This window comes from Hippopotamus amphibius, chromosome 16, assembly GCF_030028045.1.
Source record: "Hippopotamus amphibius kiboko isolate mHipAmp2 chromosome 16, mHipAmp2.hap2, whole genome shotgun sequence".
Classification (NCBI taxonomy): domain Eukaryota; kingdom Metazoa; phylum Chordata; class Mammalia; order Artiodactyla; family Hippopotamidae; genus Hippopotamus; species Hippopotamus amphibius.
This window is the reverse complement of record NC_080201.1, coordinates 47,125,393-47,152,103: the sequence shown is the minus strand read 5'-3', so window position 1 is coordinate 47,152,103 and position 26,711 is coordinate 47,125,393. Positions and strand designations below refer to the sequence as shown.

Genomic DNA, 26,711 nt, shown 5'->3' with positions numbered 1-26,711 from the left:
ACTTAAGGGGTGGAGTTAAGCTCCACCTCCTTGAGAGTGGGATATCTACATAAGTTATTTGGAATTCTTCTGCACAAGGGATTACTCTACCCCCTTTATTTCATTATTAAATCATTTGTATCAGTATGGACTTGGATATCTTATGCTTTCAGTTATTATTCAAACTAAAGAGTTATTTTGTTGCTCAGATTGTTCCAGCTTTTAAAATCTTTTCAAAGCCTTTTTTTTTTAACCTGAAAATTTCTTCTTTTTCTTCCTCCTTCCCTCTTTCCTTTCTCTTCCTCCCCCCACCCTTTTTTTTTTTTGCCTTCTATTTGTTGAAGAAACCGATCAATTGTCCTATAGTATGTCTCACATTTTGGGTTTAACTAATTACGTTGTTTCACTTGTTCCTCACTGCCCCCTCTCCCTTTCTTATTTATTGAAGTGACAGAAGCTTGATTAGATTTAGGTTTAATTTGGTAGAATACTTAAGAGGTAATCTTACTGTGTCCCATCAGGAGCACATGGTATCTGGTTGTCCTCCTTTGGTGATGCCAAGATTGATTAGCAGTGTCATCCTGTTCCATCCATTTAAAAAAGCTCAGACAACCTTTCCATTAATAGTTTTAGCAGCACTTGATCATCATTACCTGTATCTATTACTTCATTAACATATGGAAGATACTGGTTTTTGAATTTTTTCATTCTCTCTGAAATTATTAGTGACTTTTATAAACTTCCTCCTTATCAGGAATTGGGTTACTTGTTCACATACAGAAAAGAAGACAGAAAATGCTTGATTCTTTCCCTATTTTATGGGGGAGAGGGGGTTAGAAATGAGTTGGTTACTAGCACCCTTCAAAGGTGACCAATGAAGTATGTGTGTATGAATATCAATATGAACTTACATTTTCAAACATATTTATGTGCTTTAAGTCACTGCAATCATTCTACTTGCTGCTCAAAATGTCCCATCTTTAGCCAGTGGCAAGTCCTTCATACTGACTCCTGAGTCCTTTTGACTCAATCCCAGTAGTTCTGGAGGACTTCCTTGTCCTCTGGCACAAAATGCTTCATACTCATTTTGCACATTTCCTGCCCCAGACCTAGAATCAGCTATTTCCCCAAGGATACGTGGTTCCTTTGAGTCAGAAATGGTATTTAGAGACTACAACCTGGGCACTAGGGTGGCTCATTGTTACTGGGTTGTCGTATGAAGAGATTTTCTGTGGACTAAGCTAGGGAAATTATATATATATGTGTGTGTATATATATAATTATGTATTTTATATATATTATATATATATATTTTTTTTTTAGAAAGGGAAAACCCCATGAGTTCATTCTGATATTTCTAGTTCAAATGAAAGATTACAGGGTGTTACTTGTTTGATCTTATATTTGTATCTCTTTTCATTGGCATTAAAAACTTAGTCCCCAGTAACATTAGCATAGCTACTTATTTGCTTTAGTCTTATAATTTCAAAATATATGATGTTGGGTCTCAAAATTTTAAACTATATATTTTACAAAAAAAAAAAATCAGTATTATTATGAACAATAAGACTATTTGAAAGTAAGCTGCAGACGTCATCCGTAATACTTCAACACACATTCTCTAAGAACATTCTTCCACCTAACCATACCGATTTCCCATATTCAAATTTCCCCAGTTGACTCAAAAATGTACTTTCAATCTCAAACACTTAAGAAAAACTTAACTGCCCCCCCAACTGTGATTCAATCAAGATTTTGCACTGCATTTAGTTGTCATGTCTCTTTTAATCTAAAATAGTCCCTACTGTACCCCCATTGACCTTCTGAAGAATATGATTTAGTTGTTTTGTGCAAGGTCCCACAACTTTTATTTCACCCAGTATGTCTGTGGGGTAGATTCCTATAAGTAGCATTGTTCGGGCAAGGAATAAATGCTGAGTTTTGCTGGAGATTATCCCACAGGTGTTCCATATTGCACATCCACTGATGTATCAGAGTGCTGTTCCCACAGCCTTGCCGCCAGGGGGAGCTGCCAAAATTATGGGTTTCCTCTTTCCCAGTATGATAGGTGGAAATGTATCAAAGTGGGGTATTAATTTGCTTTTCTCTTATTGAGTTTGAGCATATTTTCTGGAAATCGCCCATTCATATATTTTGCCCATTTTTCTATGGACTTGGAATTTTTCTTTTCCACTGTGACACTACACACACACCCTTTTATGGTATAAACTGCAAATATCTCCCCCCAATTTGTCATTTCTTCTTACTGTGCCTTTTTTTTTTTTTAACCATGTAAAAGCTTTTTTTTTTTGGTCAGTATTTCCCCTTATGCATCTGGATTTCAAATCATATTTAGGGAAGTTTGTTCAATCTCTAGTTTATAGAGGAATTCACCTTCATGGAGCTCACATTTTGTTTGAGGAGGGCAATAAAAGATAAAGTAAAACAGTGTATGTTAGAAGATGTGTGTTAGGAGAAAAATTAAGCAAGGATGGGGATAAGGACGCCCATGTTCAGTAGGCAGGGGGCTGGGAGCTGAGATGAAGAGAAGGAAAAGCAGGGGGGACATTAAGGAGACACATAGGAAGGCAAACGCATAAAGACTGGGAAAGAGTCGCCAGGGATAGGAGGAGAATCGGGAGAGTGAGGGCGCTGTGGAGGCCAAGAGAGGAGTTATGGGAAGGAAGGTGGAAAACCAGGTTTAAAATCTCAAAGATGTCAAGTATCCCTAACTTGTGACCTAACTGCCACCCCAATAAAACTCCCATCTATGTTTGTATTTCTTCTGTAGCCAGGCAAAGTGGGTATAAAGTTCATTTCATTTGAGAGAAAAACACAGCAAGAACAGGGGCACACTGAAAAATAAGAGCAAGATGGCAATCAGCCCTTTCAGGTACTAAGACGTAATTACACAGCCTTGATAACTGTACACTGTGGGGTGGCACATAAGAGTCAGGCAATGGGCTTGGAGAGAACCCACATACACCCCAGTTAACCATGGAAATTTAGTGTATGAAAAGGTGGCCTCTCAAATCACCTAAAACTACTTTATAAAGTTTAGGTAGGTAAAGTTTTACTGTATCAATTGAAGATAATTCACAGTGAAATGCATTGATCTAATCAGTGAAGCTAGATTAGTTCTGACAAATCTATATACCCGTGTAATCCCCACCACCTTCAATATCCAATATATTTCCAACTCTAGAAAGTTTTGTCTTCTCCTTGGTTGATCCCTGCCACCCACCCCTCCTTCAGAGGCAACCACAGCTCTGAATGAGAATTTTAGTAAGTGCTAGTGAGATATATTTAAAATAAGACAAAACTGAATCGATTTGGATAAATTCCAAATGGCTCGGAGATTTAACTTTTACATTTATAAGAGAAACTGTATAAAAACTAGAAGGCAATCTCATCTCTTAAACGTTCCCCTCTTCCACCAGCTAACTGCTTCCTCAGCCCTCACACCAACACATTTGAACTCACAACACGGCCTTTGCACGTGCTGTAGTCTTCCCCTCTGCAAGCCCTCCCAATACCCGTGTGCTTCCTTCTCACTACCTTTACAGAGCGTCACCTTTGCTTTGTAGCCCTCTGTTTAAAAATCGCACCTCTACAACCCCTTTTTTTCCATAGCAGTTCTTCCACATACTAAATATTTTGCTCACTTATTTTGTCAGCGGTCTGTTCTCCTGTCCTAGAGCGACAACTCCCTGAAGGCTGGGACTTCTGTCCATTTTTTTCAGTGCTGGATCCTCAGTGTTTAGAACAGGTGCTTGATTACTTTTTGCTGAGGGTAAAAGTGATGATGAGTTTCAGGTAGGGTGGGGTCCACAGTACCCTGTTCTCTTGGCTTTAGTGGGATAGGAAAGGGGCAAGGCAATTGAGAGGCACAACAGAACAGCCTGTGAAGTGGGACAGCAAGTGTGGGTAGAGACGATGGGCTGACACATCCAGGCAATGCTTTCTTCCAGAAGTCTTACTAAGGGAAGTGAAGTGGGGTGAACAAACGCGAAGCTCTTGACTTCTTTGTGAGCCACCTCTTCATCTGCACAGCTGCTGCAGGGCGCCTTGGGCCTGGACCCAGCGCAGCTGCCACTGGGGCAGGGACAGGCCTTGGCAGAGCTCCCCGGAGAGGGCGGCTTGTCCCGGCTGCTCCCACCTGGAGAAAGGGATGGTGTAAGAGGGAAGGCCTGGACCTCCAGACCTTCACTGGCCTCCCCTCAACACCACGGCCTGCTTGTCATCAGCCCCACCCCAGCCCTGGTCTAAGTTCTGCCTATTCTGCACAGTTCAGCCTCCACCTCCTCATGCCTCCCTCTCACCAGTCCCCCACAGCTCCCTGCAGCTCGGGGATTCGCTTCAGTGCTTGTTTCAGTAGGTTCTCCAGCCGCTTCAGAGCGTGCCCCACATTCTCCTTCTGCTCCTTTTCCTGGGATGCCCGGATCTGCAGCAGCTCTGCAGGTTAGAAACCCAGAGGACAACACTGAATCCTCTGGCTCCCTGGTGCCTAGCAACCAGTGGGTCACCAAGTCTCCAATCACCTAATCTTCACCTCAGCATCTCTCCTAAACCAGGTCCTCTTATCAGGTGCAAGCCCACCATACCCCAGGCCTCATTCTGAATGCCTTTCTCCGTTCCCCTGATAGCCCTTCAATCTCCATGGCCCATTCCTCAGTATCCTCTCTGCTTCCCTACTCATTCCCCAGCCTCCCTCCTGGGGCCCAAACCTCAGCCTCTTACTGGTCCATCCTTCACATGGCAGCCAGAGTGATCTCACAGCCCAAACCTGATCCTTTCCCTCTCTTGCTTGGAATCCTCCAAGGCTCCCTAGAGCCCCAAGACAGAGCCCAAGCTCTCAGCCTAGTACTTGAGGGGTGCATCATGTGGCCTCTGCTCACGACCCCTCAGCCAAACCTGACCTATCCCCCAGGCCCACTGGAGACACCATCGTTTCTCCTGGAAGCCCTCCCGAGCACGCCTCACTCCAGGCTTCCTCCTCAGACTGCTGCAGCTCTTCACTCCAGCGGTGTTTTCCCCTGGAGACTCTGTCTGGTCTAGTTACTCTCCACGGACCCAGAACAGGCACAGCCCAGAGTAAGGGCAGATCAGCAGTGTGGTCAGACCCCTTGGGCCTGAATCTCTTCCTGGCCTTGTGACCTCAGGCACGACACTTGCCCTTTGGTCACGTACTCCTGGGGTCAGGTGGAATCATCTGAGCCACAGGCTAGTGGGGCAGATGGGGGCACTCTGGAGATGGGACCCATAGGGCTTGCTGACAGACTGAAGGTGGGGGTTCAGAGGACTGGGAAGAATTAAGGATGACTCCTGCGTTAGCACCTGCACGAGGATGGTGGGGTGATTGATTGAGGGAAGGAAACCAGGAGGGAGAAAAACGGAATTGCTTTTCATATTAGAGGGAACTCAGTTTCAGTTATAGATGTGTTAAAGGTTCGTGATGCCCATGAGGCAGGACGATGCTGTGCTGTGTCCTGGGCTGTTTCTGCTGTTCCTTCACAATGCTCCCTGCCCAATGGAGAGGGGGCGCGGCAAGGAGCCCAAAACTCAAAGGCCTGAAAGTGGTCTCTTCCTGCTTTGCTGATGGTACCCTGATTCACTTCTCATCAAGCCACCTATTCCATCTATTTCTCTTTTGATTCTTTGCTTCTACCACTGGGACACCCTGGGGCTGGACAGCTCTCGCCTCTCTCCGCCTTGAGCTCTCGGGGCCAGCACTTGGCACGTACCCAGCGAGTGCTTGCTGAGTGAATCCAGGAATAAATGACTTCTCGGAGTTTTAGTTTCCTCTCTGTAAACTGGTAAGGACTGGAATAGACTGCACATGCGCAGACAACGGTGACTGCAATCACACCAGATACACAGAGTGCTTACTGCAGCCAGGCACAGCTCAGTACCCTGTTTGGGTTACCTGACTGAGTCTTCCCAGCAACTCTGTAAGGTATGATGATTATGCTTATTTCACTGAGGAGGAAACTGAGGCAGAGGGAGATCATGCAGCGAGGAAGAGGTGGGGCTGAGAAGAGAATCCAGGAAATTTAACCACACACTCCAGTTTTAACTACTCAAGTATTCTACTGTTTAGTGATGGAAGAGTATCTGGCAGTTCGATGAGTAGTGTCGCCTAGTGGTTAGCAACACAGACCCATGTGAGACGGCCTGGATTCAAATCCCAGCTTGGCTGTCTAGGCAGTTACCAAGCCCTCTGCTTCTCAGTTCCCTCCTCTGTAAAACAGAGAGAACCCCTTGGCTGCTGTGCAGATGAAACTAGCGAGCTCAAAGCACTCAGCACACCTGTGTAAGCAGCGGGTGTTTGTGATTTCTTCTGGAGGCTGATGGTCCTGGGAACGGGCTAGGATGCTGCATAAGGAAGCAAGGCAGGCCTACCCTGGGTGGATGGTCCTGGCGGCAGGCTGGTCTTCATGTGGAGCAGATACCAGCATCGGAGACTTCGCTGGTCCTGGAGGAACAGGAGGTCCTGGCGGAGAGAGGCAGCCTTTGGGAGGAGCAGCTCTGGAGCCTGGAGGAAGGGAAAAGGACAGTCACCTGGGGTAGGGGTAGGGGTGGGAAGACAGGTCCTAAAAGACAGGCACTCACCTTCCCTGCGGGCAGCCCTAGCGTGTGGCTCAGTGCTATGAGGCTGGGGCCTCGTGGGGATGCAGGATGCAGCTGGTGAATGGAAGGCAGGACCGTAGGGAGGGGCTGCAACCTGCGGGGGAAAGTCCAGGTTGGGTGGGGCACTTACAGAGAGGCTTGGCTTCCAGAGGCTCTGGGGACTGAGAGCTGGGCTCAGGAGGCCCAGGAACTTGGAGGCCCTAATCTGAGGACTAGGATCTCAGAATGGGGTTGAGGGCCTGAGGGTGAAGTCTGGCAGCGTGGGAACACTGGGGGGACTGGGATTGTTTTCTTGGAGTGGGTCAGGGAGTGACCGTCATCTGTGGGAGGGGATGTGGTGACTGCCCAGTCTCACCCTCCAGGGCTGTGCCGTAGCAGGGTGCCCAGCAGGAGGTGGGGCAGATGCTGGGCTTCCTCCTCCAGACACCGAAGCAGCTCCCGGCTCTGTGGTGCCACTGCCTCAGATGTGGGGACCACTTTTCGCTGAACCAAAGCTAGCACCTGTGGGGAAGGAAGGGGATGGGAAGGGCAGTGTGAGGCTACTTAGCCCCCTCCCTAGGAGGCGCAGCCCTATTCAGAATTTGCCCCAACTCCCATCTCACCTCCCCAGGGCTCTGGCACAGGCGCGTCTTGCTGGCTGAGTTGCCCTTGATGAGCAGGCGGACCTGTTCCTGTGTCTCCTCCTAGGCAACCAAGAGGCCACGGAGATGGGCTGCTTTTCCTTCTCACCTCCCAGCCTCTGCCCCTGCTCACCCCTTTGCACAGGCCCTGATTCCTCTTGGGATTCTCACCCTGGCCCCCTCCCGTCACCAGAAGGCCCAGTTCTGGATCTTAAGGGTCTCAGCCTCACTCTAGCCCTCCACCAGGCCCTGCCACTTCTCCTGGAGTCCCACCTCTCACCACCAATTGGCGCCAGTGCAGAATTCGTTGCTGTTTGGCCTGTAGTTCCTGGAGCAGAAGCTGCCGCCGCCCAGCAGACTCCTCCAGCTCCTGGCTCATGGCACGCAGGGCCTTGAGTTCTGCCAGCAGGGCACAGCCCCGGAGCCCCAGCACCAATGCCTGCCTGGAGCACAAGTAGAGAAGAGCAAAGGGGAAGGAAGGTGACTAAGACTCACGGTGGAGAAGGGAGATCAGATCTGCAAGGATGCACAAGGAGCCATAGCACAGGGAGACTAACCAGGAGAGCAAGCAGGCAGGCAGAAACAGGAGCCACAGGTGCAGAAAATGTCCAATATCCCAAGACCCCTGGGAGAGAGATGGCCTAGAGACCTCTGCCCATGGAGACCCCTCACCTCTCGCTGGATCCCAGGGTACATCTCTCCACCTCCTCCATCAGGCCCTGGAGGCGCTGGGTCAGGATCTGATGCTCCTTCAGGAGGGGGCCCCGCTGAGTGACCAGCACACCCACAGACCGCCAGCCCTCCTAGACCAAGGCACAAAGTCAGGGTGGGCGTGGTCCCTGGGGGGAGGGGATCGAGTGAGTCTTAGGTTGGGAAGGGGATGGAGGCCTGGGAAGGGTCCTGGGGGGTCACCTGGATGAGATGCACCATGGACGGCAGGGCCTGGCCGGAGTTGGACTGGTCTGGTGCCTGGGACCTGAGAATAGGGGCCAAGCTGCAGAGGGAGAAGCCCTGTCCCCTTGCCCGGGCCCTTGGGGGTAACCAGTGTCAGCCTACCTGCCAGATTGGTTACCGGGTTTCAGTTCCACCCCGATCAGCAGGTCACCATGCTTGGTCCTGACCTGTCCCAGTTTACCCAGCCACCCAGCCTGCTCTGACTGTGGGAGCATCCACACCACACCTGACTATCTCTGTATCTTGGAGCCCATCCAGACTGCACAGGGACTGGATCTCTGCCTCCCGCTCTGCAGCCAGATGCTCCAAGGCAGCCAGGACGTGGCCTGGAGGGTGGTTTGTCAGCAGTGTCTGGTGGGGAGAGGGGTGAAGTCAGGGCAGGATGGAGGCAGGGCTGCGAGCTGGGACTCCATGGGGAAGGGCTAGGGATCAAGAGTTAGGTCCCGGCACCCTGAGGTTTCATCATGGGGCAGAGTCCCCCTCACCTCCACTGAGCTAAGCCACTGCTGGTAGGAAGTTCCAAAGTAGTCATCTTGAGAGGTTCTGTGGAGTTGGGGAAGGGGACAGAGAATGTTACAGGACACATCAATTCACCCTCTAATGATCACCACCACTCTATACGGTAGGGACTGTCATTGTCCCCATTTTAAGGATCAGAAACCAGGTTCCTCTATGCCTGCTAGACTTGAGTTCCCCGCTTAATAACAACTTGTTGGCCTTGGGCCCTTTCACGTGTGCTGTTTACCTGGAACACCGTCTCAACCGTTTATCCTCCTTGCCAGAGAACCCGTCCTCTCTGCCTCCTTCGCTGGGTAAAGCGTTTCCTTTGGGGACCCAGAGCCTCTCGGGCCTCCCCACCCTCTGACAGCCCTAACTGCTGGGTTGTTACTGTCTATGATGGTCTGTTTCCCTCTCTTCCCAGCCTGGGAGCCCTATCAGGGCAGGGCCTGGGCTAACAGAGCCCAGAAGCCCAAATATAACAGGTAACTACCATCAAAACCCAGGTTCTCTGGGGGTTGAGGGATACTCACGGAATGCTGCCTCCCTTGGCCTGAGGAATCAGGAGCTTCTGCAGGAACTGGGTCCGGAGGCTGCAGGCTGTTCGGACATCGCTCTGGGAAGAAGAGAGTGTAGCATGAGGAGGGCCCAGAGGTCCATCTAACCCCAGACTCCCCACCTTTTCCCCCATGGCCCAGGATTCTTACCAGGACCACAGGTTCCAGTCCCAGGGCTGCTGATGTCAAGGGTCCAAAGTTTATATCCACATTGGCTTTCCTGGAGAGGAGTGCAGTTGGGGAGGAGGGAGCTGACTGCACAGATGTCGGTGTCCCCTCTTGCTGTCAGCAAAGCTAGTCACAGGGATCACTGAGCCTGGATCCCAGAGGCCAACCCCCCATTTAGACCAGTCATTTCCTGGCTGGATGACTGCATTAACCTCCTCATCGGTCTCCCTGCTCTTGCTCCCTGCAGTCTGCTCTCCACCCAGCAGTCGATCCTGTTAAAACCTCAGACAGATCATGTCACTGTTTTGCTCAAAACCCTTGAAAACAATGTGATGTGTCCGCATCACACTCAGAATAACAACAATGGGTATTAGAACTCTTCTAAGCACTCCGCATGATTTAACTCACTTAATTATCATACCTACCCTGTAGAGTAGGTATTAATATTATCCCCATTCTACAGAACTTAGAAACTGAGGCACAAAGAAGTTAAATACTTTGCCCAAAGTCACACAGCTGTAAGCGGTTAGGCCAGGGCATGGACCCAGCCTGAGAATAAAATTCCAATGCCTCCATGGCACTCTGTCCACCTCTCCAGCCCACCTCCTCCTGCTCTCCCTCTTGCCTCCGAAACTTAAGCTGAACTGGCCTGTTGGCTGTTCTTCCCACATGCCAAGCCCAGGGCTCTGCTCCTGCTGTTTCTCTCCATGGAAATTCCTCCCCCATCTCAAAGACCTCAGAGAGGCCTTCTCTGACCATCATACCTAGAGTAACATCTCCCTCTTCCTTTCTATCATATCACCTTTTCTTCACAGTGCTCATCTCTACCTACGATTAGATGGTTTGTCTGTTTTCTAGTTTACCACCTGTCTCCTCTGCATCACAGCGTGAGCTCCATGAAGGCAGGACAGTCCCTTGTTTACTGTTTTTCCCTCAGTGCTGGTGTTCTAGATATACAGCTGGCATCATTCTAGGCACTGGAAATACAGGTGGCTGAGGTGACAAAACTTCCTGGCCTCATGGACATTAAATCCTAAGGAGTGGAGCTCAGAATTCTGGAACCCAAGAGCTCAGGGCAGAGCACTGGGTCTTTAAGAATGTCTGTCCACCCAGCCTGGTGAGGGCTGCTCCCTGGACATCTGAGGCCCACCTTTCTATGTCCTGCAAGCGCTTGAGCTGATTCTGCAGCCGCTGCATGGGATCTTGGAGCCCACGCTGCTGTCTTCGCATGGCCCCGGCTTGGGCCCGGAGGAGGAGAGCACGACGCTGGGTGTCTTGCATGCTCTGTAGGGCCTGCTCCATGGCCATGTCTGTGAGAGAAACGGGGTGGCCATCAGTACTTTCCCTAACCCCATTCTGCTGCCCATCTGTCCAGCCCCATGGGTCACCCTGAGCCTCAGTCTCTCGCTCCATCAGCTCCAGGTTCTGGTCTAACTCCAGGATCTCGGCCCGCAGGCGGGCAACAGTGGCTTCCAGCTCCAACTTCCGACGGGCCTGGTGGAATCAGGTATAGGTTCAGATGCATAGTCTGGCTGGGGCTCGGCCTGGCCGGACTGCCCTGTGTGGAGCAGCAGTCTTTCACTTGCCCAGGTAGGTGGCAGAGGGTTTTCCCTAGGCAGTTTTGGTGCCTGCACCTCTAGGGCCAGAAGAGCACTAGGGTACTATCCTGTCCGCCCCCCTTCCTCCTGGGATTGCCTCACCTATCCTCCCACCCTGTTTTCTGTCTCTGTCCCATTCCCCATCTCCCCACTGAGCCCCACACCTGGGAGTCTGGAGGTCTCCTGTAAGCCTACCCCCAAGATATCACCTGGGCACCATGCACACATTGGGCCTCATACTGGCCTCAGTATCTCTCCCAAACCAGTCTCTTCTCTCACAACCTCACCAGCTCTGATGCCCCATATCCATGTCCCCCCAACCACAGCTCATGCCTTCTCTCCCCTGGACTGTAAGCCCTGAGAGTGCAGAGATCAGGGCTGTCTTGTGACACAGTGATGCTAGCATCACCCAGCATGAGGCTGGGGCTACAGCAGAAGGTCTAAAAGTTCTCTTTTTGGATGAAATAAAATCTTGCAGCACATGCTTCTCACCTCTGGACTGTCCTGGTGGCCATACCTGAGGAAATGAGGCTAGAGTTAGAGGATGACAGGGACTTCCAGGGGCAGATGGGAGGTGTGAGGCTGTGGGCAGGGACATGGCTGGATGGGGCTGGGGAAGACAGGAAAGGACAGCTTTGAGGACCAGTTACCAGAGCAGATTTCCCCGGATCTTCTTAACATTCCTATAGTGGAGAGGTAGGAGGAAGGGGAGTTATTGTGGGACCCGCCTGGGTCCCTGCCCCTGCCACAGCTTCCCTCATGCAGCCAGGCTCACCTCTGGCTGTGCACATGCCGCAAGATGTAGGCCCAGATGTCGGCCCCCTGGCCCAGACACAGCCTGTGGGAAGAGCATGTAAGGGGATGCTTGGGACATCACACAGGGTGGAGAAGCATCATTCGCAGGGTGGTGGGGGATAAGGTCTATTACCAGGGAATTCTCACCTCTCGGGGGGAGGGAGGGTCCACACTTTTGGGGGTAAGGTACTCCCTTCTGGGGAGTTCTCAGTCACTGAGAGGGTGGGCTTCTCACTGGGTGTTGGGGTATTCTCATTCCTTGGTGGAGTGCTCCCCTTCTCCTGGGAGAGGGTTATCTCCAGTCACTTCCAGAGGTGGGCGTGAGGGCTATACTGCCAGGAAGGGCTCTCTCATTATCAAATGTGGGTCATCGCTCCTTCAATAGGGCGGTCTTTGCTGACTCCGTAATGTTCCCACTTGCTTGGCTGGGCTGGGCTGGGAGGTGGGTGGTGAAGTGCTGCAGGGACAGCTTTACCCTGGAGATCTAATTTCCACACCCGGAAGGGGGCTGTATTACTAACTCATAGAGGATCCCCACTGGTGCAAGGGACCCCACTCTGGGCAGCTTCACAAGATAGGGGTGGGAGTGTGGGAGTCACCGCCGGCACGTCCCCACTCAATTCAGGATCCTCTACCTGGATTTACTACTCGGGGGCCGGGGGCGCCCTCAAGGGCTATTCTCACTGGGACAGAGCGGGAAGGGGAGGATGGCGCCTCTTAGGTGAAGATGTGGTTCTCACTTCCGGAGACTCTATCTCCAGGGTGGGGAGTCCTCACTCCCAGAGTGGCCCTCACCTGCGCAGCGTCGACTCCGGGGCCCGGGCAGCCACGGGCGCCTCCATCTCTTCCGCCGCCCAGCATCCCAGTTCCCGCGCTTGCTGGGCTAACTCCATGACCGCTTCTCTGCCGCCGCCTCCCGTCCCTTCTTCAAGTGCCGCGCCCGCCTCTGACGCCACCAGTGCGCCGGAAGTGACGCCATCGATCGTCAGGCAGGCGAGGGCTTTCCGGCTCTGCAAGGTCTCAGAGCCGGCCGACATCGCTCATACCTGAGGGTTTGATCCCTTTGAGCGAGGAAGGAAAAGGGCGTGGAGAAACGGTGGGGCCCGCTGGCCTTCTGTGTCCTCCTTCCTACTACTGTCTGTTCCCTAAGAGGCAAAAGGTCCCCAATGCCTCCCTTCATTTTCTTGACAAAATGGGGCTTTCATCCTAGGAGGATGAGAATCAGGCGAGGAGATGCCAAATTTACTGCTGTTTGTTTTCAGAAACAGGCTGTCAGCTCTGAGTGAGGGATAGAGGGCAGATGGCGTGACCATATTATCTCCCTGGCATGCTTTCTTCTAGGTATTCGTTCGTCCTTACCATTCCGTAACATTCGTGAGCTGACCCTGTGCTGGGGACACTCCAGTGGCTGAGACAGCCCCAGTCTCCTGCTGCTGGAGCTCACAGTTCAGTGAGGGACATAGACGCATCACCAGGTAGGGATGGTAGAACATAAGCAGCAGGGGTGGGTCAATTTGGGACACAAGGAGTGTGCGAGGTCTGTGGAGTGCTCCAGAAAGCACTGGATACTAGGGCGGGAGTCGTGGAGAGCCCACTCAGCCTCAGACATGGCCCTGAGAAATGGCAACATTCAGGGACCTTTCATTCAATATGATTGCCTGTGGGGAACCAGAGAGGACGCAGAGGACAGTAACTTGGAGAAACCTGCGGAGGGCGCATGACGGCTGCGTGACTGCAAACGTGTTCTGAAAGCAGAACCAATCTCAAAGGAAAACCGACTGAGATAAGGCAGTCACGTAGCCTGGTGGCGCCGGCTCCGGGTTAAAGCTTAGCTATCCTCCCTAGCAGTCATAATATACACAAGGCGTTCTGTTTTGGCTCTTCTAAAATCTTATGCCTTGTGTTAATCATTATTTTGTTTTATAATTTGGTCTCTGCTAGAATGCTTTTGATCTTTCTCAATAAATATGCTATGGGAATCAGTGCTCGGGGCTCTTGACTGACTGGGTCTTGAGTCCCCTGACCCCATGCTTTCCTATACTCCTGTGTGAATTTTCTTAATTCCACCGTGCCACTCACATTCAGGTTCGTTCGTGTGGATGTTGTCTCCACAATTGCCTTGTTCATCACTGTCCTCAGTGTCCAGTACAAAGCCTGATTCTCTAAATAGTTGAGTAAACAAATGAGGGGAAAGGTGGTGGGATGAGACTAAAGCTGGGAACCCACAGGGAGGAGGGGGTTGAGGACAGTGCTGGACCACTGTAGTGCTGTGGAGTGGAGAGGAGACTGAGTGGGTGGGTCATGCGAGGTTGACTGCTGTGGAGGGGTGAGATCCAGAGCTTTAGGCTGGGGATTAGGTAAAACAGACCTTGAAATGGGGAGGTGAGAGAAGGGGCAGCTTTAGGGGAGATGCTGATACCAATGTAGAACTCTATGGGTGTGAGGAGTCAGGGGGACATCCAAGGGTCAGCTGAGTCTCTGCTCCAGGGACAGGGGGACCATGAGGTCACCACTGAGATCACAGATTTCAGGAAGAAGCTGGGTTCAGCTTCAAATGCTTCATAAGGGCTGAGATGCAGAAGAGGGTGCTAGGGGCTGATGTAATCCAGATGGGCTTCCTGGAAGAAAGATTAGTGACTGCTACTCCATGATCCTGATTTCTCAAGTTTCCATTTCTCTCAAACATCTCCACCCTTCCAACTTTTGTAGGTTGTTTGCTATTAAAAAAATCAATTAGACAGCATGTTTGCCATGGGTCTCTGAGACTTTCAAGGGGTATTAGAAAGTATTGGCTGGGAAAGGAATGAAAAAAGTCACAGACTGGGAGAAAATATTTGCCAAACATATCTGATTATTGACACGAACCCAAAATATACAAAGAGCTCTTGAAGCTCAACCATAGGACTTCCTAGGTGGCGCAGTGGTTAAGAATCCTCCTGTCAATGCAGGGGACATGGGTTCGATCCCTGCTCCAGGAAGATGCCACATGCCACGGAACAACTAAGCCCGTGAGCCACAACTATTGAGCCCATATGCTGCAACTACTGAAGCCCATGTGCCTAGAGCCTGTGCTCCACAACAAGAGAAGCCACGGTAATGAGGAGCCTGCGCACCACAACGAAGAGTAGCCCCCGCTCGCCACAACTAGAGAAAGCCCGCGTACAGCAATGAAGACCCAACACAGCCAATAAATAAATAAATTAAGAAAAAAAAGCTCAACCATAAAAAAATAAATAATCCAATTTAAAAATGGACAAAAATTATGAACAGATGTCTCACCAAAGAAGATATACAGATAAATGCGAATAAGCATATGAAAAGTTGTTCAACTTCATAAGTCATCAGGGAGCTGCAAATTAAAACAATAATGGGATACCTCTACATACCTAATAGAATGTCTAAAATCCAAAACAAGGACAATACCAAATGCTGTTGAGGATGTGGAGCAATAGGAAATCTCATTCATTGCTGGTGGGAATGCAAAATGATAAAGCCGCTTTGGAAGACATTTTGAAAAGGCCATATACTGTATGATTACAACTATGTGGCATAGTGGAAAAGGCAAAACTATAGAGATCAATAAAAAGGCCGGTAGTTGCCAGGGGGTCATGATGTGAGGGGTAAGGATGAAAAGGTGAAACACAGAGGGAGCTTTTTTAAGTGAGTGAAACTATTTTTTATGATACTGTAATGGTGGGTACATCATATTATGCATTTGTAAAAAGCCATAGAGCTGTACAACACAGAGTGACCCCTAATGTAAGGTATGGATTCTAGTTAGGAATAATGTTTCACTGTTGATCATCAATTGTAACAAATGTACCATACTCCTGCCAGATGATAATAATAGAGGAAAATGTGTGTGGATGGAGGGGATGTGGATGGGAACTTTATTTTTTGCCTGGTTTTTCTCTAAGCATAAAACTGCTCACAAAAAATAAAGTCTATTAAAAGAATTGGCTGACAGCTGGAATATTATTTAATGAATATCTATAACCATAACCTAATGAGTTAATCAGATGTACCTTGACTCAAGCTACATAATTATATATAAAAGGGTTGTGTATGTTTTGGAAAAAAAAATTAAAGCCAAATAAAAGATAACTACCAGCGGTTTCCCCTCCAACTCTAAAAACAGCCACCTAGGATTATTAGACACGTTCTTTCAAGATACCTAAGAGAGAGCAGAGCTGGTCATGTGACCACCTCCCCAGCAACCACTAACACTCTTCTCCCCACTCTCCTCCCTCTCTGTGAGGTGGCTTTGTAATGTGTCAGCTTGACTAGGCTGAATGAACTAAATCCTAGAATTACCGTCTTTGTCTAATTTGGATGGGCCAGGAGAGATTCTTGGGGAAGATTTGGAGGGCAGAAGTGAAGCAGCTGCCATTTTGTAGATCACACAGGTTGTCACTGGCTGGCTCCTGGTTCTCATCGTGTTTGCACAGGGCAGCAGCCAGGCCAGCAATTGTTTCACCTTCTCCTGGCTCTTCCTTCAACTTCTCCAACTCCTTTGCCATGTGTGTGTTTAGCTCCAGTTTCTCCTGTGGAAGCTTATACCAATAAGATCAGAGGCAAGCTTGTTCCAACTTGTCCTAGCTTCCCCTCATTTTACATCTGTCTTCCCTTCCTAACAACCGCCTGTCCTGTGCACTTCCAGTGCCAGCATCAGACACTAAGACAACAGTATTAAGGACTGCTTAGTGACTCCACCAATTGCATAAGGTCAAATCTCTTTTATCTATCTATCTATCTATCTATCTATCTATCTATCTATCTATCTATCTATCATCTATCTATCAATCATCTATCATCTATCTATCTACTATCTATCTACCTATCTATCTCTATCTATCTATCATCTACCTATCATCTATCTATCTATCTATCTATCTATCTATCTATCTATCTATCTATCTATCATCAATCTATCTATCATCATCATCTATCATCTATCTATCATCATCATCATCATCTATCATCTATCTGTCTGTCTATCTGTCTATCTATCTATCTATCTATCTATCTATCTATCTATCTATCTATCTATCATCTATCATCTAGTATATCTCCCCTAGTGGTTCAGCCTCTCTGATTGAACCCTGATACAAGGAGGAGACTGAGGCCAGGGCATGGAACCAGGGCAGGGGATGATAGGACTGAAGCATTGCAGGGGGTTGGTGGGGGTGATGATCAGGCTGAATGAAGGGAACTCAGCCCTGGGTTAAGACCTTTCCAGAAAGGAAAGCAGGGTTCTCTTTGGGACAGTACCGGTCAAGACTCCCTCCTTCCCTCCCACATCTGAGCTTTTATTCCTGCTGTGCCCCCAACTCAATTACGCTTCTTTCTTATCTTCAAAAGCTACTTTCTCCTCATCCTTTATTTATTTATGTATAACGTGAATTATAATTAACATACACTATTATGTTAGTTTCAGGTATACAACATAATGATTTGATATTTTTATACATTATGAAATGATCATCACAGTAAGTCCAGTTACGGTCTTTCACCATACAAAGTTGTTACAATATTATTTGCCAGATACCACATGCGACACGTTACATCCCCAGCATTTATTTATTTTATAGCAGGAAGTTAGTATATCTTAATCACCTTCACATATTTCATTTATCCCCCAACCCCCCTCCCACTGGGGACCACCATTTTGTTCTCTGTATCTATGAATCTATTTCTGTTTTGTTTTGTTTGTTCATTTGTTTTTAAAATTTCACGTATAAATGAAATCATACAGTATTTGTTTTTCTCTGTCTGATTTCTTTCACTTAGCGTAATACCTTGCAGGTTCATCTATGTTGCTGCAATGGCAGAAATTCATTTTTTTAAAATTAATTTATTTTTATTATTTATTTTTGACTGTGTTGGGTCTTCGTTGCTGAACGCGGGCTTTCTCTAGTTGTGGTGAGTGGGGGCTACTCTTCTTTGCACGGACTTCTCATTGCAGTGGCTTCTCTTGTTGCCGATCATGGGTTCTAGGTGCGCAGGCTTCAGTAGTTGTGGCACATGGGCTTAGTTGCTCTGTGACATGTGGGATCTTCCCAGAGCAGGGATCAAACCCATGTCCCTTGCATTGGCAGGTGGATTCTTAACTACTGTACCACCAGGGAAGTCCCCAGGAATTCATTTCTTATAGCTGAGTAGTATTCGTGTGTGTGTGTGTGTGTGTGTGTGTGTGTATGTGTGTGTGTGTGCGCGCGCATTACATTTCCTTTATCTTCTTTGTTTTTCTATGGATGGATACGTAGGTTGCTTCCATATCCTGGCTATTTGTAAATAGTGCTTCAGTGAAAATAGGGATACGTGTATCTTTTTGAATTAGTGTTTTCATTTTCTTCAGATAAATACCCGGAACTGGAATTGTTGGATCATATGGTAGTTGTATTTTTAAATTTGTGAGGAACCTCCATACTGTTTTCCCTAGTGGCTTTACCCATTTATATTTGCATCAGCAGTGCACAAGGGTTCCCTTTTCCACATCCTTGCCAGCACTTGTTTGTTGTCTTTCTGATAATAGGCATTCTGGCAGGTGTGAGATGGTATCTCATTGTGGTTTTGGTTTGCATTTCCCTGATGTTGAGCATTGCTTTGAGTGCCTGTTGGATCTGTGTGTCTTTGGGAAAATGTCTATTCAGGTCCTTGACACATTTTAAAAATTGGGTTGTTTGTTTGTTTGTTTTTATAAATTTATTTATTTATTTATTTAATTGGCTGTGTTGCGTCTTTTTTGCTGTGCGCGGGCTTTCTTTTAGTTGCAGTGAGTGGGGGCTACTCTTTGTTGTGGTGCGCGGGCTCCTCATTTCTGTGGCTTCTCTTGTTGTGGAGCACGGGTTCTAGGCTCATGGGCTTCAGTAGTTGCAGCACATGGGCTCAATAGTTGTGGCACACGGGCTTAGTTGCTCCTTGGAATGTGGGATCTTCCTGGAGCAGGGATTGAACCCGTGTCCCCTGCATTGGCAGGCAGATTCTTAACCACTGCGCCACCTAGGAAGCCCGGGTTGTTTGTTTTTTTAATGTTGAGTTGTATGAGTTATTTGTATATTTTGATTATCGACCCCTTATCGGATGCATCGTTTGCAGATATCTTCTCTCATTTGGTAGTTGGCCTTTTTGTTTTGTTGATGGTTTCCTTTGCTGTGCCAAGCTTTTTAGTTTGATGTAGTCCCATTTGTTTATTTTTGCTTTTGTTTCCCTTGCCTGGGGAGACAGATCAAAAAAAAATACTGTTAAGACTGATATCAAGAGCATACTGTCTATGTTTTCTTCCAGGAGTTTTATAATTTCAGGTCTTACATTTAATTCTTTAATCCATTTGGAGTTTGTTTTTAAATATGGTATAAGAAAGTGGTCAGTTTCATTTTTTTGCATGTAGCTGTCCAATTTCCCCAACACCATTATTGAAGAGACTGTCTTTTCCCCATTGTATATTCTTGCCTACTTTGTTGTAGATCAATTGACCATGTGAGTATGGGTTTATCTCTGGACTATTTTGTTCCATTGATATGAGTCTGTTTTATTCTGCCAGTACCATGCTGTTTTTTTTATTTTTTAAAATTAATTAATTAATTAATTATTACTGGCTGCGTTGGCTCTTTGTTGCTGTATGTGGGCTTTCTCCAGTTGCGGTGAGTGGGGGCTACTCTTCGTTGCTGTGCGCGAGCTTCTCATGGAGATGGCTTCTCTTGTTGGGGAGCACAGGCTCTAGGTTCGCGGGCTTCAGTAGTTGTGGAGTATGGGCTCATTTGTTGTGGCTTGTGGGCCCTAGACCGCAGGCTCAGTAGTTGTGGCGCATGGGCTTAGTTGCTCCAAGGCATGTGGTATCTTCCCAGACCAGGGATCAAACCTGTGTCCCCTGCATTGGTAGGTGGATTCTTAACCACTGTGCTACCAGGGAAGCCCTTTCGATATGATTTTAAATGGCATTTAAAAAAAAATTGTCTCTCTTTATCTTTAACTTTTGCCATTTTAGTTATGTCTTGATGTGGCTCTCATTGGGCTCATCTTGTTTAGGAGTCTCTATGATTCGTGGACTTGGATGTCTGTTTCCTTCCCCAGGTTAAAATAATTTTTGGCTCTTATTTCTTCAAATAACTTTTCTGTCCCTTTCTCTCTCTCTCTTATCCTCCTGGGACCCCTATAATATGAATGTTAATAAGCTTGATATTGTCCCAGAAGTCCTTAAAATATCCTCATTAAAATTTTTTTTTCTTTTTGCTGTTCTGATTGGGTGATTTCCACTATTCTATCTTCCAGATCACTTATCTGTTCTGTATCATCTGATCTGCTGTTGATTCCCTCTAGTGCAGCGGTCCCCAACCTTTTTGGCACCAGGGACCGTTTTTGTGGAAGACAATGGTCCATGAGGTAATGCAAGCAGTGGGGAATGGCAGATGGAGATTAGTTTGCTCTCCCATGGCTCACCTCCTGCTGTGCAGCCCGGTTCCTAACAGGCTGCAGACCAATAGCGGTCTGCGGACTGGGGGTTGGGGACCCCTGTTCTAGTGTATTTTTCATTTCAGTTATTGTATCTTTCAGCTCTGATTTTTTAAAAATTATTTATTTGGCTGTGCCGGGTCTTAGTTGTGGCACGTGGGTTCTTTGTTGCCGCCTGCGGGATCTTCACTGTGATGTGCAGGATCTTTAGTTGTGGCGTGTGGAATCTTTTTAGTTGCAGCATGTGGCATCTAGTTTGCTAGCCAGGGATCAAACCCAGACCCCCTGCACTGGGAGCGCAGAGTCTTAACCACTGGACCACCAGAGAAGTCCATTTTTTTCTTATATTTTCTAACTCTTTGTTGAAGTTCTCACTGAGTTCATCCATTCTTCTCCTGAGTTCAGTAAGCATCTTTATGACTGTTGCTTTTAAGTCTTTATTGGTTAAATTACTTATCTCCATTTCATTAGGGTTTTTTCCCCTGGGGTTTTATCTTGTTTTTTTTTTGTTTGTTTGTTTTTTGTTTTTGAACCTAGTCCTCTGTCTCCTCATTTTCTTTGATTTTCTGTGTTTGTTTCTACGAATTAAACGAACCAGCTCCTCTCTCAGTTTGGAAGGACTGGCCTTGTGGGGGAGCATCCCCTGTGTAGACTGCCTGTGCTAGGTGGTTTTGGCAGGCCTGCTGAAGCAGAAGTGGGCATGGGCTGGGCTTAGTCTCAGGGCCCTCTGTTCTGGTGTCCTTGGCAGATAACTAGAGGCTAGCGTGGGCCAGAAGAAACCCTGGAGCATGTTGTGCCAAGGTCTCCTTGGTGAACAGCTGGAACTGGAGCACATATGGGCTGGGCAGTCTTGGGGTGTGTCATGCTGTAGGAGCCTTGGCAGGACAGCTGGAGCTGGAGCAGGCACAGGCTGAGGGGGGAGTCCTGGGGGACCAAACAGTGGCACTTGCTGGCACCTTCAGTCCTGGAGAGAGTTCCAGCAGTTCCTTACCCATTTGGCAGATACTCTAAGGTTAGTAACTGGATTTCCTTCCTGCATGGTTTAAGTGCCCTTTTAAATGCCAGTTCTTTTCTTTTCTTCTCTTCTCTTTTCTTTTCTTTTGTGTCCCAGGATGGGTGAGTCTGCACTCAGGCCCTTCAGTGATATCCCTCCTTACTGCCAGTTGCCATGTCAGGTGTGGGGTTCCCATGGATACCATGTCTCTGTCTTTCCTATCTGTTTCTATGTGGTCCTTCTATGTGCAGAAGCTGTTTAATCAGCCCTCAGGTCTTCTTTAGGAGGAATTTCTCTATTCGTAGGTGTGGGTTTGGTATGTCCAAGGGAGGAGATGGGTTCAGAGCCTTCCTATGCTTCTATCTTGGACCCCTCTCCTTCATCCTTAGGTTTTTTTTTTTAATAAGAAGTTGCATTTTTAACAATTTATTTATTTATTTATTTATTTATTTATTTATTTTTGGCTGTATCGGGTCTTAGTGGCGGCATGCGGGCTTCTCTCTAATTGTGGTGTGTGGGATTTCTCTCTCTAGTTGTGGCGTGAGGGCTTAGTTGCCCCACAGTGTGTGGGATCTTAGTTCCCTGACTAGAGAATGAACCAGTGTCCCCTGCATTGCAAGGCAGATTCTTTATCACTGGATCACCAGGAAAGTCCCTGTCCTTAGGTTTTAACTTAGATGTGCCCTCCCAGGGAAGCCTTCTCTAACCTCCCACCTGACCCCCCAACTGGTTGGTTGGATAACCTCCTCTGGACTGTCACATCTAAGCCTCTTTTTGATGACAAATGTCTGAAAACTCAACTCAAAGTGGTGCCCCCCAAACAAGAACTATCTTGGTTTACATGCTTTTTAAATGTGTACTGGCTCATCCTGATTCAGGTGAGGTGTGATCCAGCAGCTCAAACACCAGAAGGCAGTTGTTATAAGCAAAGGTTCTGCAGTGTGACTGACTGGGTTTGAATCCTGATGCCACCACCTACAGGCTGGGTGATCTTGGGCAGGTCTTAATCTTTCTGGCCTCAGTTGCCTCATTTATGAATTGGGGACAATAATAATACCTCCTTTTCAGTGTTGTTGTGGGATTTAAATAAGATAATAAGGACGAGCTCCTTGAACCATGATTGACACAGTGGACTGCTCAGTGGCTATGAGGAGGAGGAGGAGGAGGAGGAAGAGGAGGAGGATGACAGTGATGACCATGAGCCTGATGAGCAGAACCCGGTTTCCTGCTCCTCCACTTCCGAGTACTTGCTTCTTCCTTGGCCCCTCCTTCATCCTAGCAGCCTCAGGCTTTTTCATGCGGTTGTAGCATGGCTTACCCTGCCCCTGTGAGGCGAGAGAGAAAGATGTGGTTTTAGGGGCTAACATGGAAGAGACAGGCTGCTTCTATAAGCTCTATAAACCATTTATTTGTCTTATTGGCTCAGGCAGGGTTACATGCCCACTGCTGAACCAATCGCTGAGCCAGAATATGACTTCCCAAATTTATAATGACCACTACACTATACCTCCCAGACTTGTTTCTCACCTCCTTCTCCAGCTCAGACGAGGGCAGCTCTGTCCTTCCAGCTCCTGAGGCCCCAAATCCCTCTTTTTCTCTTATACTCACATTATGTATCAGTAATTCCTGTTTACTCTACCTTTAAAATTCATCAAGGCTTTTTCTTTTCCACTTCCCCTACTCTGGCCTGATATTCCATCACCTCCCAACTGGACTTTCACAGCAGTCTCCCTGCTGTCGCTTTTCTCCACAGTCTGCTCCCCTCCAGAGTTACAGAGAGCCAGTTAACACCAGAGTCATCTCATATCACTCATCTGTTCAAAGTTTGTTCATGTCACTCAGAGTAAAGTAAGCTCTCTTCTATCTTACTTTCCATTACCTCCCTGATTTCATCTCTAGCCATTCCTTGCCTTGCTTACTGCACTTCAGCTACAGTGACTTCCTTACTATATCTCAGAAACATCAGACATGTTCCTCCCTCCAGGCCTTTGAACTAGCGGTTCCATCTGCCAGGGACACTCTTTACCTAGATATTTGCCTAGTTTCATCACCTAAGTCCTACAAGACTTAGATTAAAAGTCAGGTCTGCATTGGAGCATTGCCTACCTTCCTATTTAAAACTACAGCGGGCTTCCCTGGTGGCACAGTGGTTAAGAATCCACCTGCCAAAGCAGGAGACACAGGTTTGAGCCCTGGCCTGGGAAGATCCCACATGCAGCAGCACAACTAAGCCCATTTGCCACAACTAGTGAGCATGCACTCTAGAGCCCACGAGCCACAACTACTGAGCTCATGTGCCGCAACTACTGAAGCCGGTGCTCTGCAACAAGAGAAGCCACCACAATGAGAAGTGGGCGCACTGCAATAAAGAGTAGCCCCTGCTCACCACAACTAGGGAAAGCCCGTGCGCAGCAATGAAGGCCCAACACAGCCAATAAATAAATAAATAAATTTATTAAAAAACCCCAGAAAGGAACAAAAAAAACTACAGCCCCTTACTCATCTCTGATACTTCCAATCGTTCTTATTCTGCTTGATTTCTTCCCACAGGACTCTTAATATTTTACTACTTACTATGTTAATTATCTTTCACACCCCACCAGAATGTGAGATCCACGAGGTAGGATTTTTTTGGTTTGCTTTGTTCAGTAATATGCCCACTGTGCCTGGCACAACAATAGGTGCACAATAGCCCTGTCTGGTGGTGAGTCTGCCTTCCCCACTGGACTGTGGATTTCCTGAGGGCCGGGATGGGGTCTGTCTGTGTCCCCAGCATCACCCAACACAGAGCCAGGCGTGGAGGGGGTTGGGAGGTCCTACAGGTGGGCAGCTGTATGTCTGTAAAATATTCTTGTGAGCAGATCTGTGAGAACCAGTGTTGAGTTTCGTCTTCAGGAGAGGTGGAAATGGGGGACATCTTTGATAAGCAGCTGCAAGAATTCTTACCAGGAGGAGAGAACCCCACCTATTTTAGAGAGTGGGAGATGTGTGACATTACCTATTGCCACCTTGGCCTCCTTTTTGTTCCTTGAATCGCCAAGCTCATTCCAGCTTATGGACTTTTCCACTTGCTCTTCCCACTCTGTGGGAACTCTGTTCTCCCAGTTCTTGAAACAGCTCTCACACTTTGGCTTCTGTGTCTCGGCTCAAGGAACATCTTAGAAAGGTGTCCACTGGCTGCCCAGTCTGGGACTACGTTTCCCAGAGGCCCCTGCATTCAGTTGCTGCTGAGAGATTTGTTCTGTCCAATGGACTGAGAGCAAACTTGATAGTAGTTTAGGGCCAAAACTTGATTAAATTTTTTTTTTACCCTGCTTTATTGAGGTACAATTGACAAAAAATTGTAATGTATTCTAAAGTGTCTAATATGGTGATTTGGTATATGTAGCACTGGGGAAATTATTACCACAGTCAAGTTAATAACATCATCTCACCTTTGTTTTTGTCTTTGTTTTTGGTGAGAATGCTTAAGATCTAGCCTCTTAGCAAATTTTAAGTATACAATACAGTATTGTTAATCACACTCACCATGTTATACACTAGATCCTCAGACCTTATTCATCTTATAACTGAAAGTTTTTACCCTTTTACCAGCCTGTCCCTATCTCCCCCACCCCCAGTCCCTGGCAACCACCATTCCACTTTCTGTTCTTATGAGTTTGGCTGTTTTAGATTCCACAAATAAGGGATATCATACAGTACTTGTTTTCCTCAGGCTTATTTCACTTAGCATAATGCCATCGTTTCATTCACATTATTGCAAATGGCAGGATTTCATATTTCTCACAGCTTCATAATATCCCTTTGTATGTAGATACCAAATCCTCTTTACCCCTTAATCTGTTATGAACACTTAGGTTGTTTCCATATCTTGGCTATTATGAATAACGCTGCATTGAATGCGGGAGTCCAGATATCTCTTTTACACAGTAATTTTATTTCCTTTGGATGTACACCCAGCAGTGAGATTTCTGATTCATATGGTAGTTCTATTTTTAACCTTTTGAGGAGTTTCCATCCTGTTTTCCATAGTGGCTCTACAAACTTACATTCCACCAGCAGTGCACAAGTGTTCACTTTCAAGTTAAGGCTTTTAAGAAATATGTGGGGGTTTTCCATTCTCATCGTCTTCCTGGACTCAAAGGATCTCGATTTGTTAGGAGATGGTGGAATCACCACGTGGAAGGAGCCTGGATCTCTTGCCCACATTGGCAGGTTCTGTGAGTGAGAAATAAACTCCTATTTTGTGAACTACTAAATGGTGGGGTTTATTTGTTTCAGCCACTAGCATGACCCTAAACAATACACCTTCTAGACTTTTGCTCTCTAGCCCAGTGCCTCTCAAACTATTTGTGGTTGTGTAGTAGGACCTGTTTTTTGATGTCTCCCGATCTGCTGTGGACGGATCCTTTTGGTCTATACCCTGTTTGACAAGACAAGTCTATTTCAAATACTTGGATGTCCTAGCAATGTCACATTGCGGTAAGTTTTAAAGCACCTACCGGCAGTTTCTGCACTTATCTTGTTGCAGACTGTTAATAATGGTAGACCAGTGCTAGCGCTGCTGTAGCTTATTATTCTGTTTTCTTTTTCCCAAGAATATTCACCATTCTCTGTAATTATGAGGGTGAGTCAAAAATTATCTGCCCTCTGGCTGTGTGGCCAACAGAAATTTTAATATAACCGGAGTGCAGATAATTTTTGACTCACCTTCGTATTTATTTAGAGGTCTATTTGTTTATGATTTTCCTCCCAGCTAGAGTGTGGGGAAGCTTACTGGATGTAAGGTCTATCAGAAAGGGATCCTATTTATGTTGCTCTGTTGTGATTCTAGTTCCTAGTGCACTGCCTGGTACCTCATAAGTGCTCAGAATTTGTTGAATGATGAAGAAATCTCAAACTTGGTGGGTAGAGGGGAGAGAAGGCAATCCACACCTGTTATAGAAGCTCTCTACAATCAAAATCCCAAATTCCAACTAGTTCACTGACAGTTGCTGACTCCTTACTTTTCTGGTAGACTACAATACCCCAGATAAGGTCTGGCTTCTTATAACCTACCTTCCTAGGTTTCCCCCATTAGAGATTGGGCCACTCTATTCTGTCATTGTCTGGAGATACATCTGTCTTAGACCCTGGCTTATAAGCTCTCAGGGGGTGGGAGTGGCACTTAAGTGGTGACTGCTATGTCCCCAGAGCCGGGCAGCACATGCCAGGCTCTTGGTCAACATAAACAGATTTATGGCATGGACACATGAATGTGGACAGAATGGGGGGCTGCCCTGGGGGATCAGTGCCCTACCCTGTCTCCCATGGTCCACATCTTGGCAGAGTCCCAGGGTGGGTCTTGAGCTCTGGTCCAGTGGCTTTACTGAGCTATCCCTTCCTTCCCCCGTCAACCACCTCCAGGTGCTGGCTCAGGCTGGTAACACTTGGCACACCAGACATTGAGTGGCAGGGGTCTCATTTG

At 47.4% G+C, this 26,711-nt stretch overlaps 1 protein-coding gene and 1 long non-coding RNA gene across 7 annotated transcripts; one reads left to right on the top strand and one right to left on the bottom strand.

Moving 5' to 3' along the window:
* Positions 1-1,302: 1,302 nt before the first annotated feature.
* Positions 1,303-12,750, bottom strand: HAUS5 (HAUS augmin like complex subunit 5). Of its 5 annotated transcripts, XM_057712317.1 has the most exons (19): positions 12,595-12,750; positions 11,780-11,842; positions 11,655-11,687; positions 11,497-11,521; positions 10,795-10,900; positions 10,557-10,716; positions 9,389-9,458; positions 9,215-9,297; positions 8,669-8,726; positions 8,410-8,534; positions 8,142-8,205; positions 7,902-8,032; positions 7,510-7,672; positions 7,212-7,292; positions 6,965-7,110; positions 6,592-6,703; positions 6,382-6,514; positions 4,302-4,434; positions 3,888-4,138 (listed from the first exon to the last, which is right to left on the bottom strand). In XM_057712317.1, exons 1-19 carry the CDS (start codon positions 12,690-12,692, stop codon positions 4,021-4,023), a joined length of 1,902 nt encoding a protein of 633 aa, XP_057568300.1. In that variant the 5' UTR covers positions 12,693-12,750; the 3' UTR covers positions 3,888-4,020. The 5 variants fall into 5 exon arrangements, with proteins under 5 accessions (XP_057568296.1, XP_057568298.1, XP_057568295.1 ...); XM_057712313.1 differs by lacking the exon at positions 4,302-4,434 and having other exon boundaries at positions 1,303-4,138; XM_057712316.1 differs by having other exon boundaries at positions 10,557-10,900.
* LOC130838890 (uncharacterized) lies at positions 12,713-26,711 on the top strand. 2 transcript variants are annotated; one of them, XR_009049738.1, is made up of 3 exons: positions 12,713-12,895; positions 13,141-13,274; positions 26,651-26,711. It is a non-coding gene; the product is annotated as an uncharacterized LOC130838890 (long non-coding RNA). The 2 variants fall into 2 exon arrangements; XR_009049739.1 differs by lacking the exon at positions 26,651-26,711 and adding an exon at positions 25,609-25,634.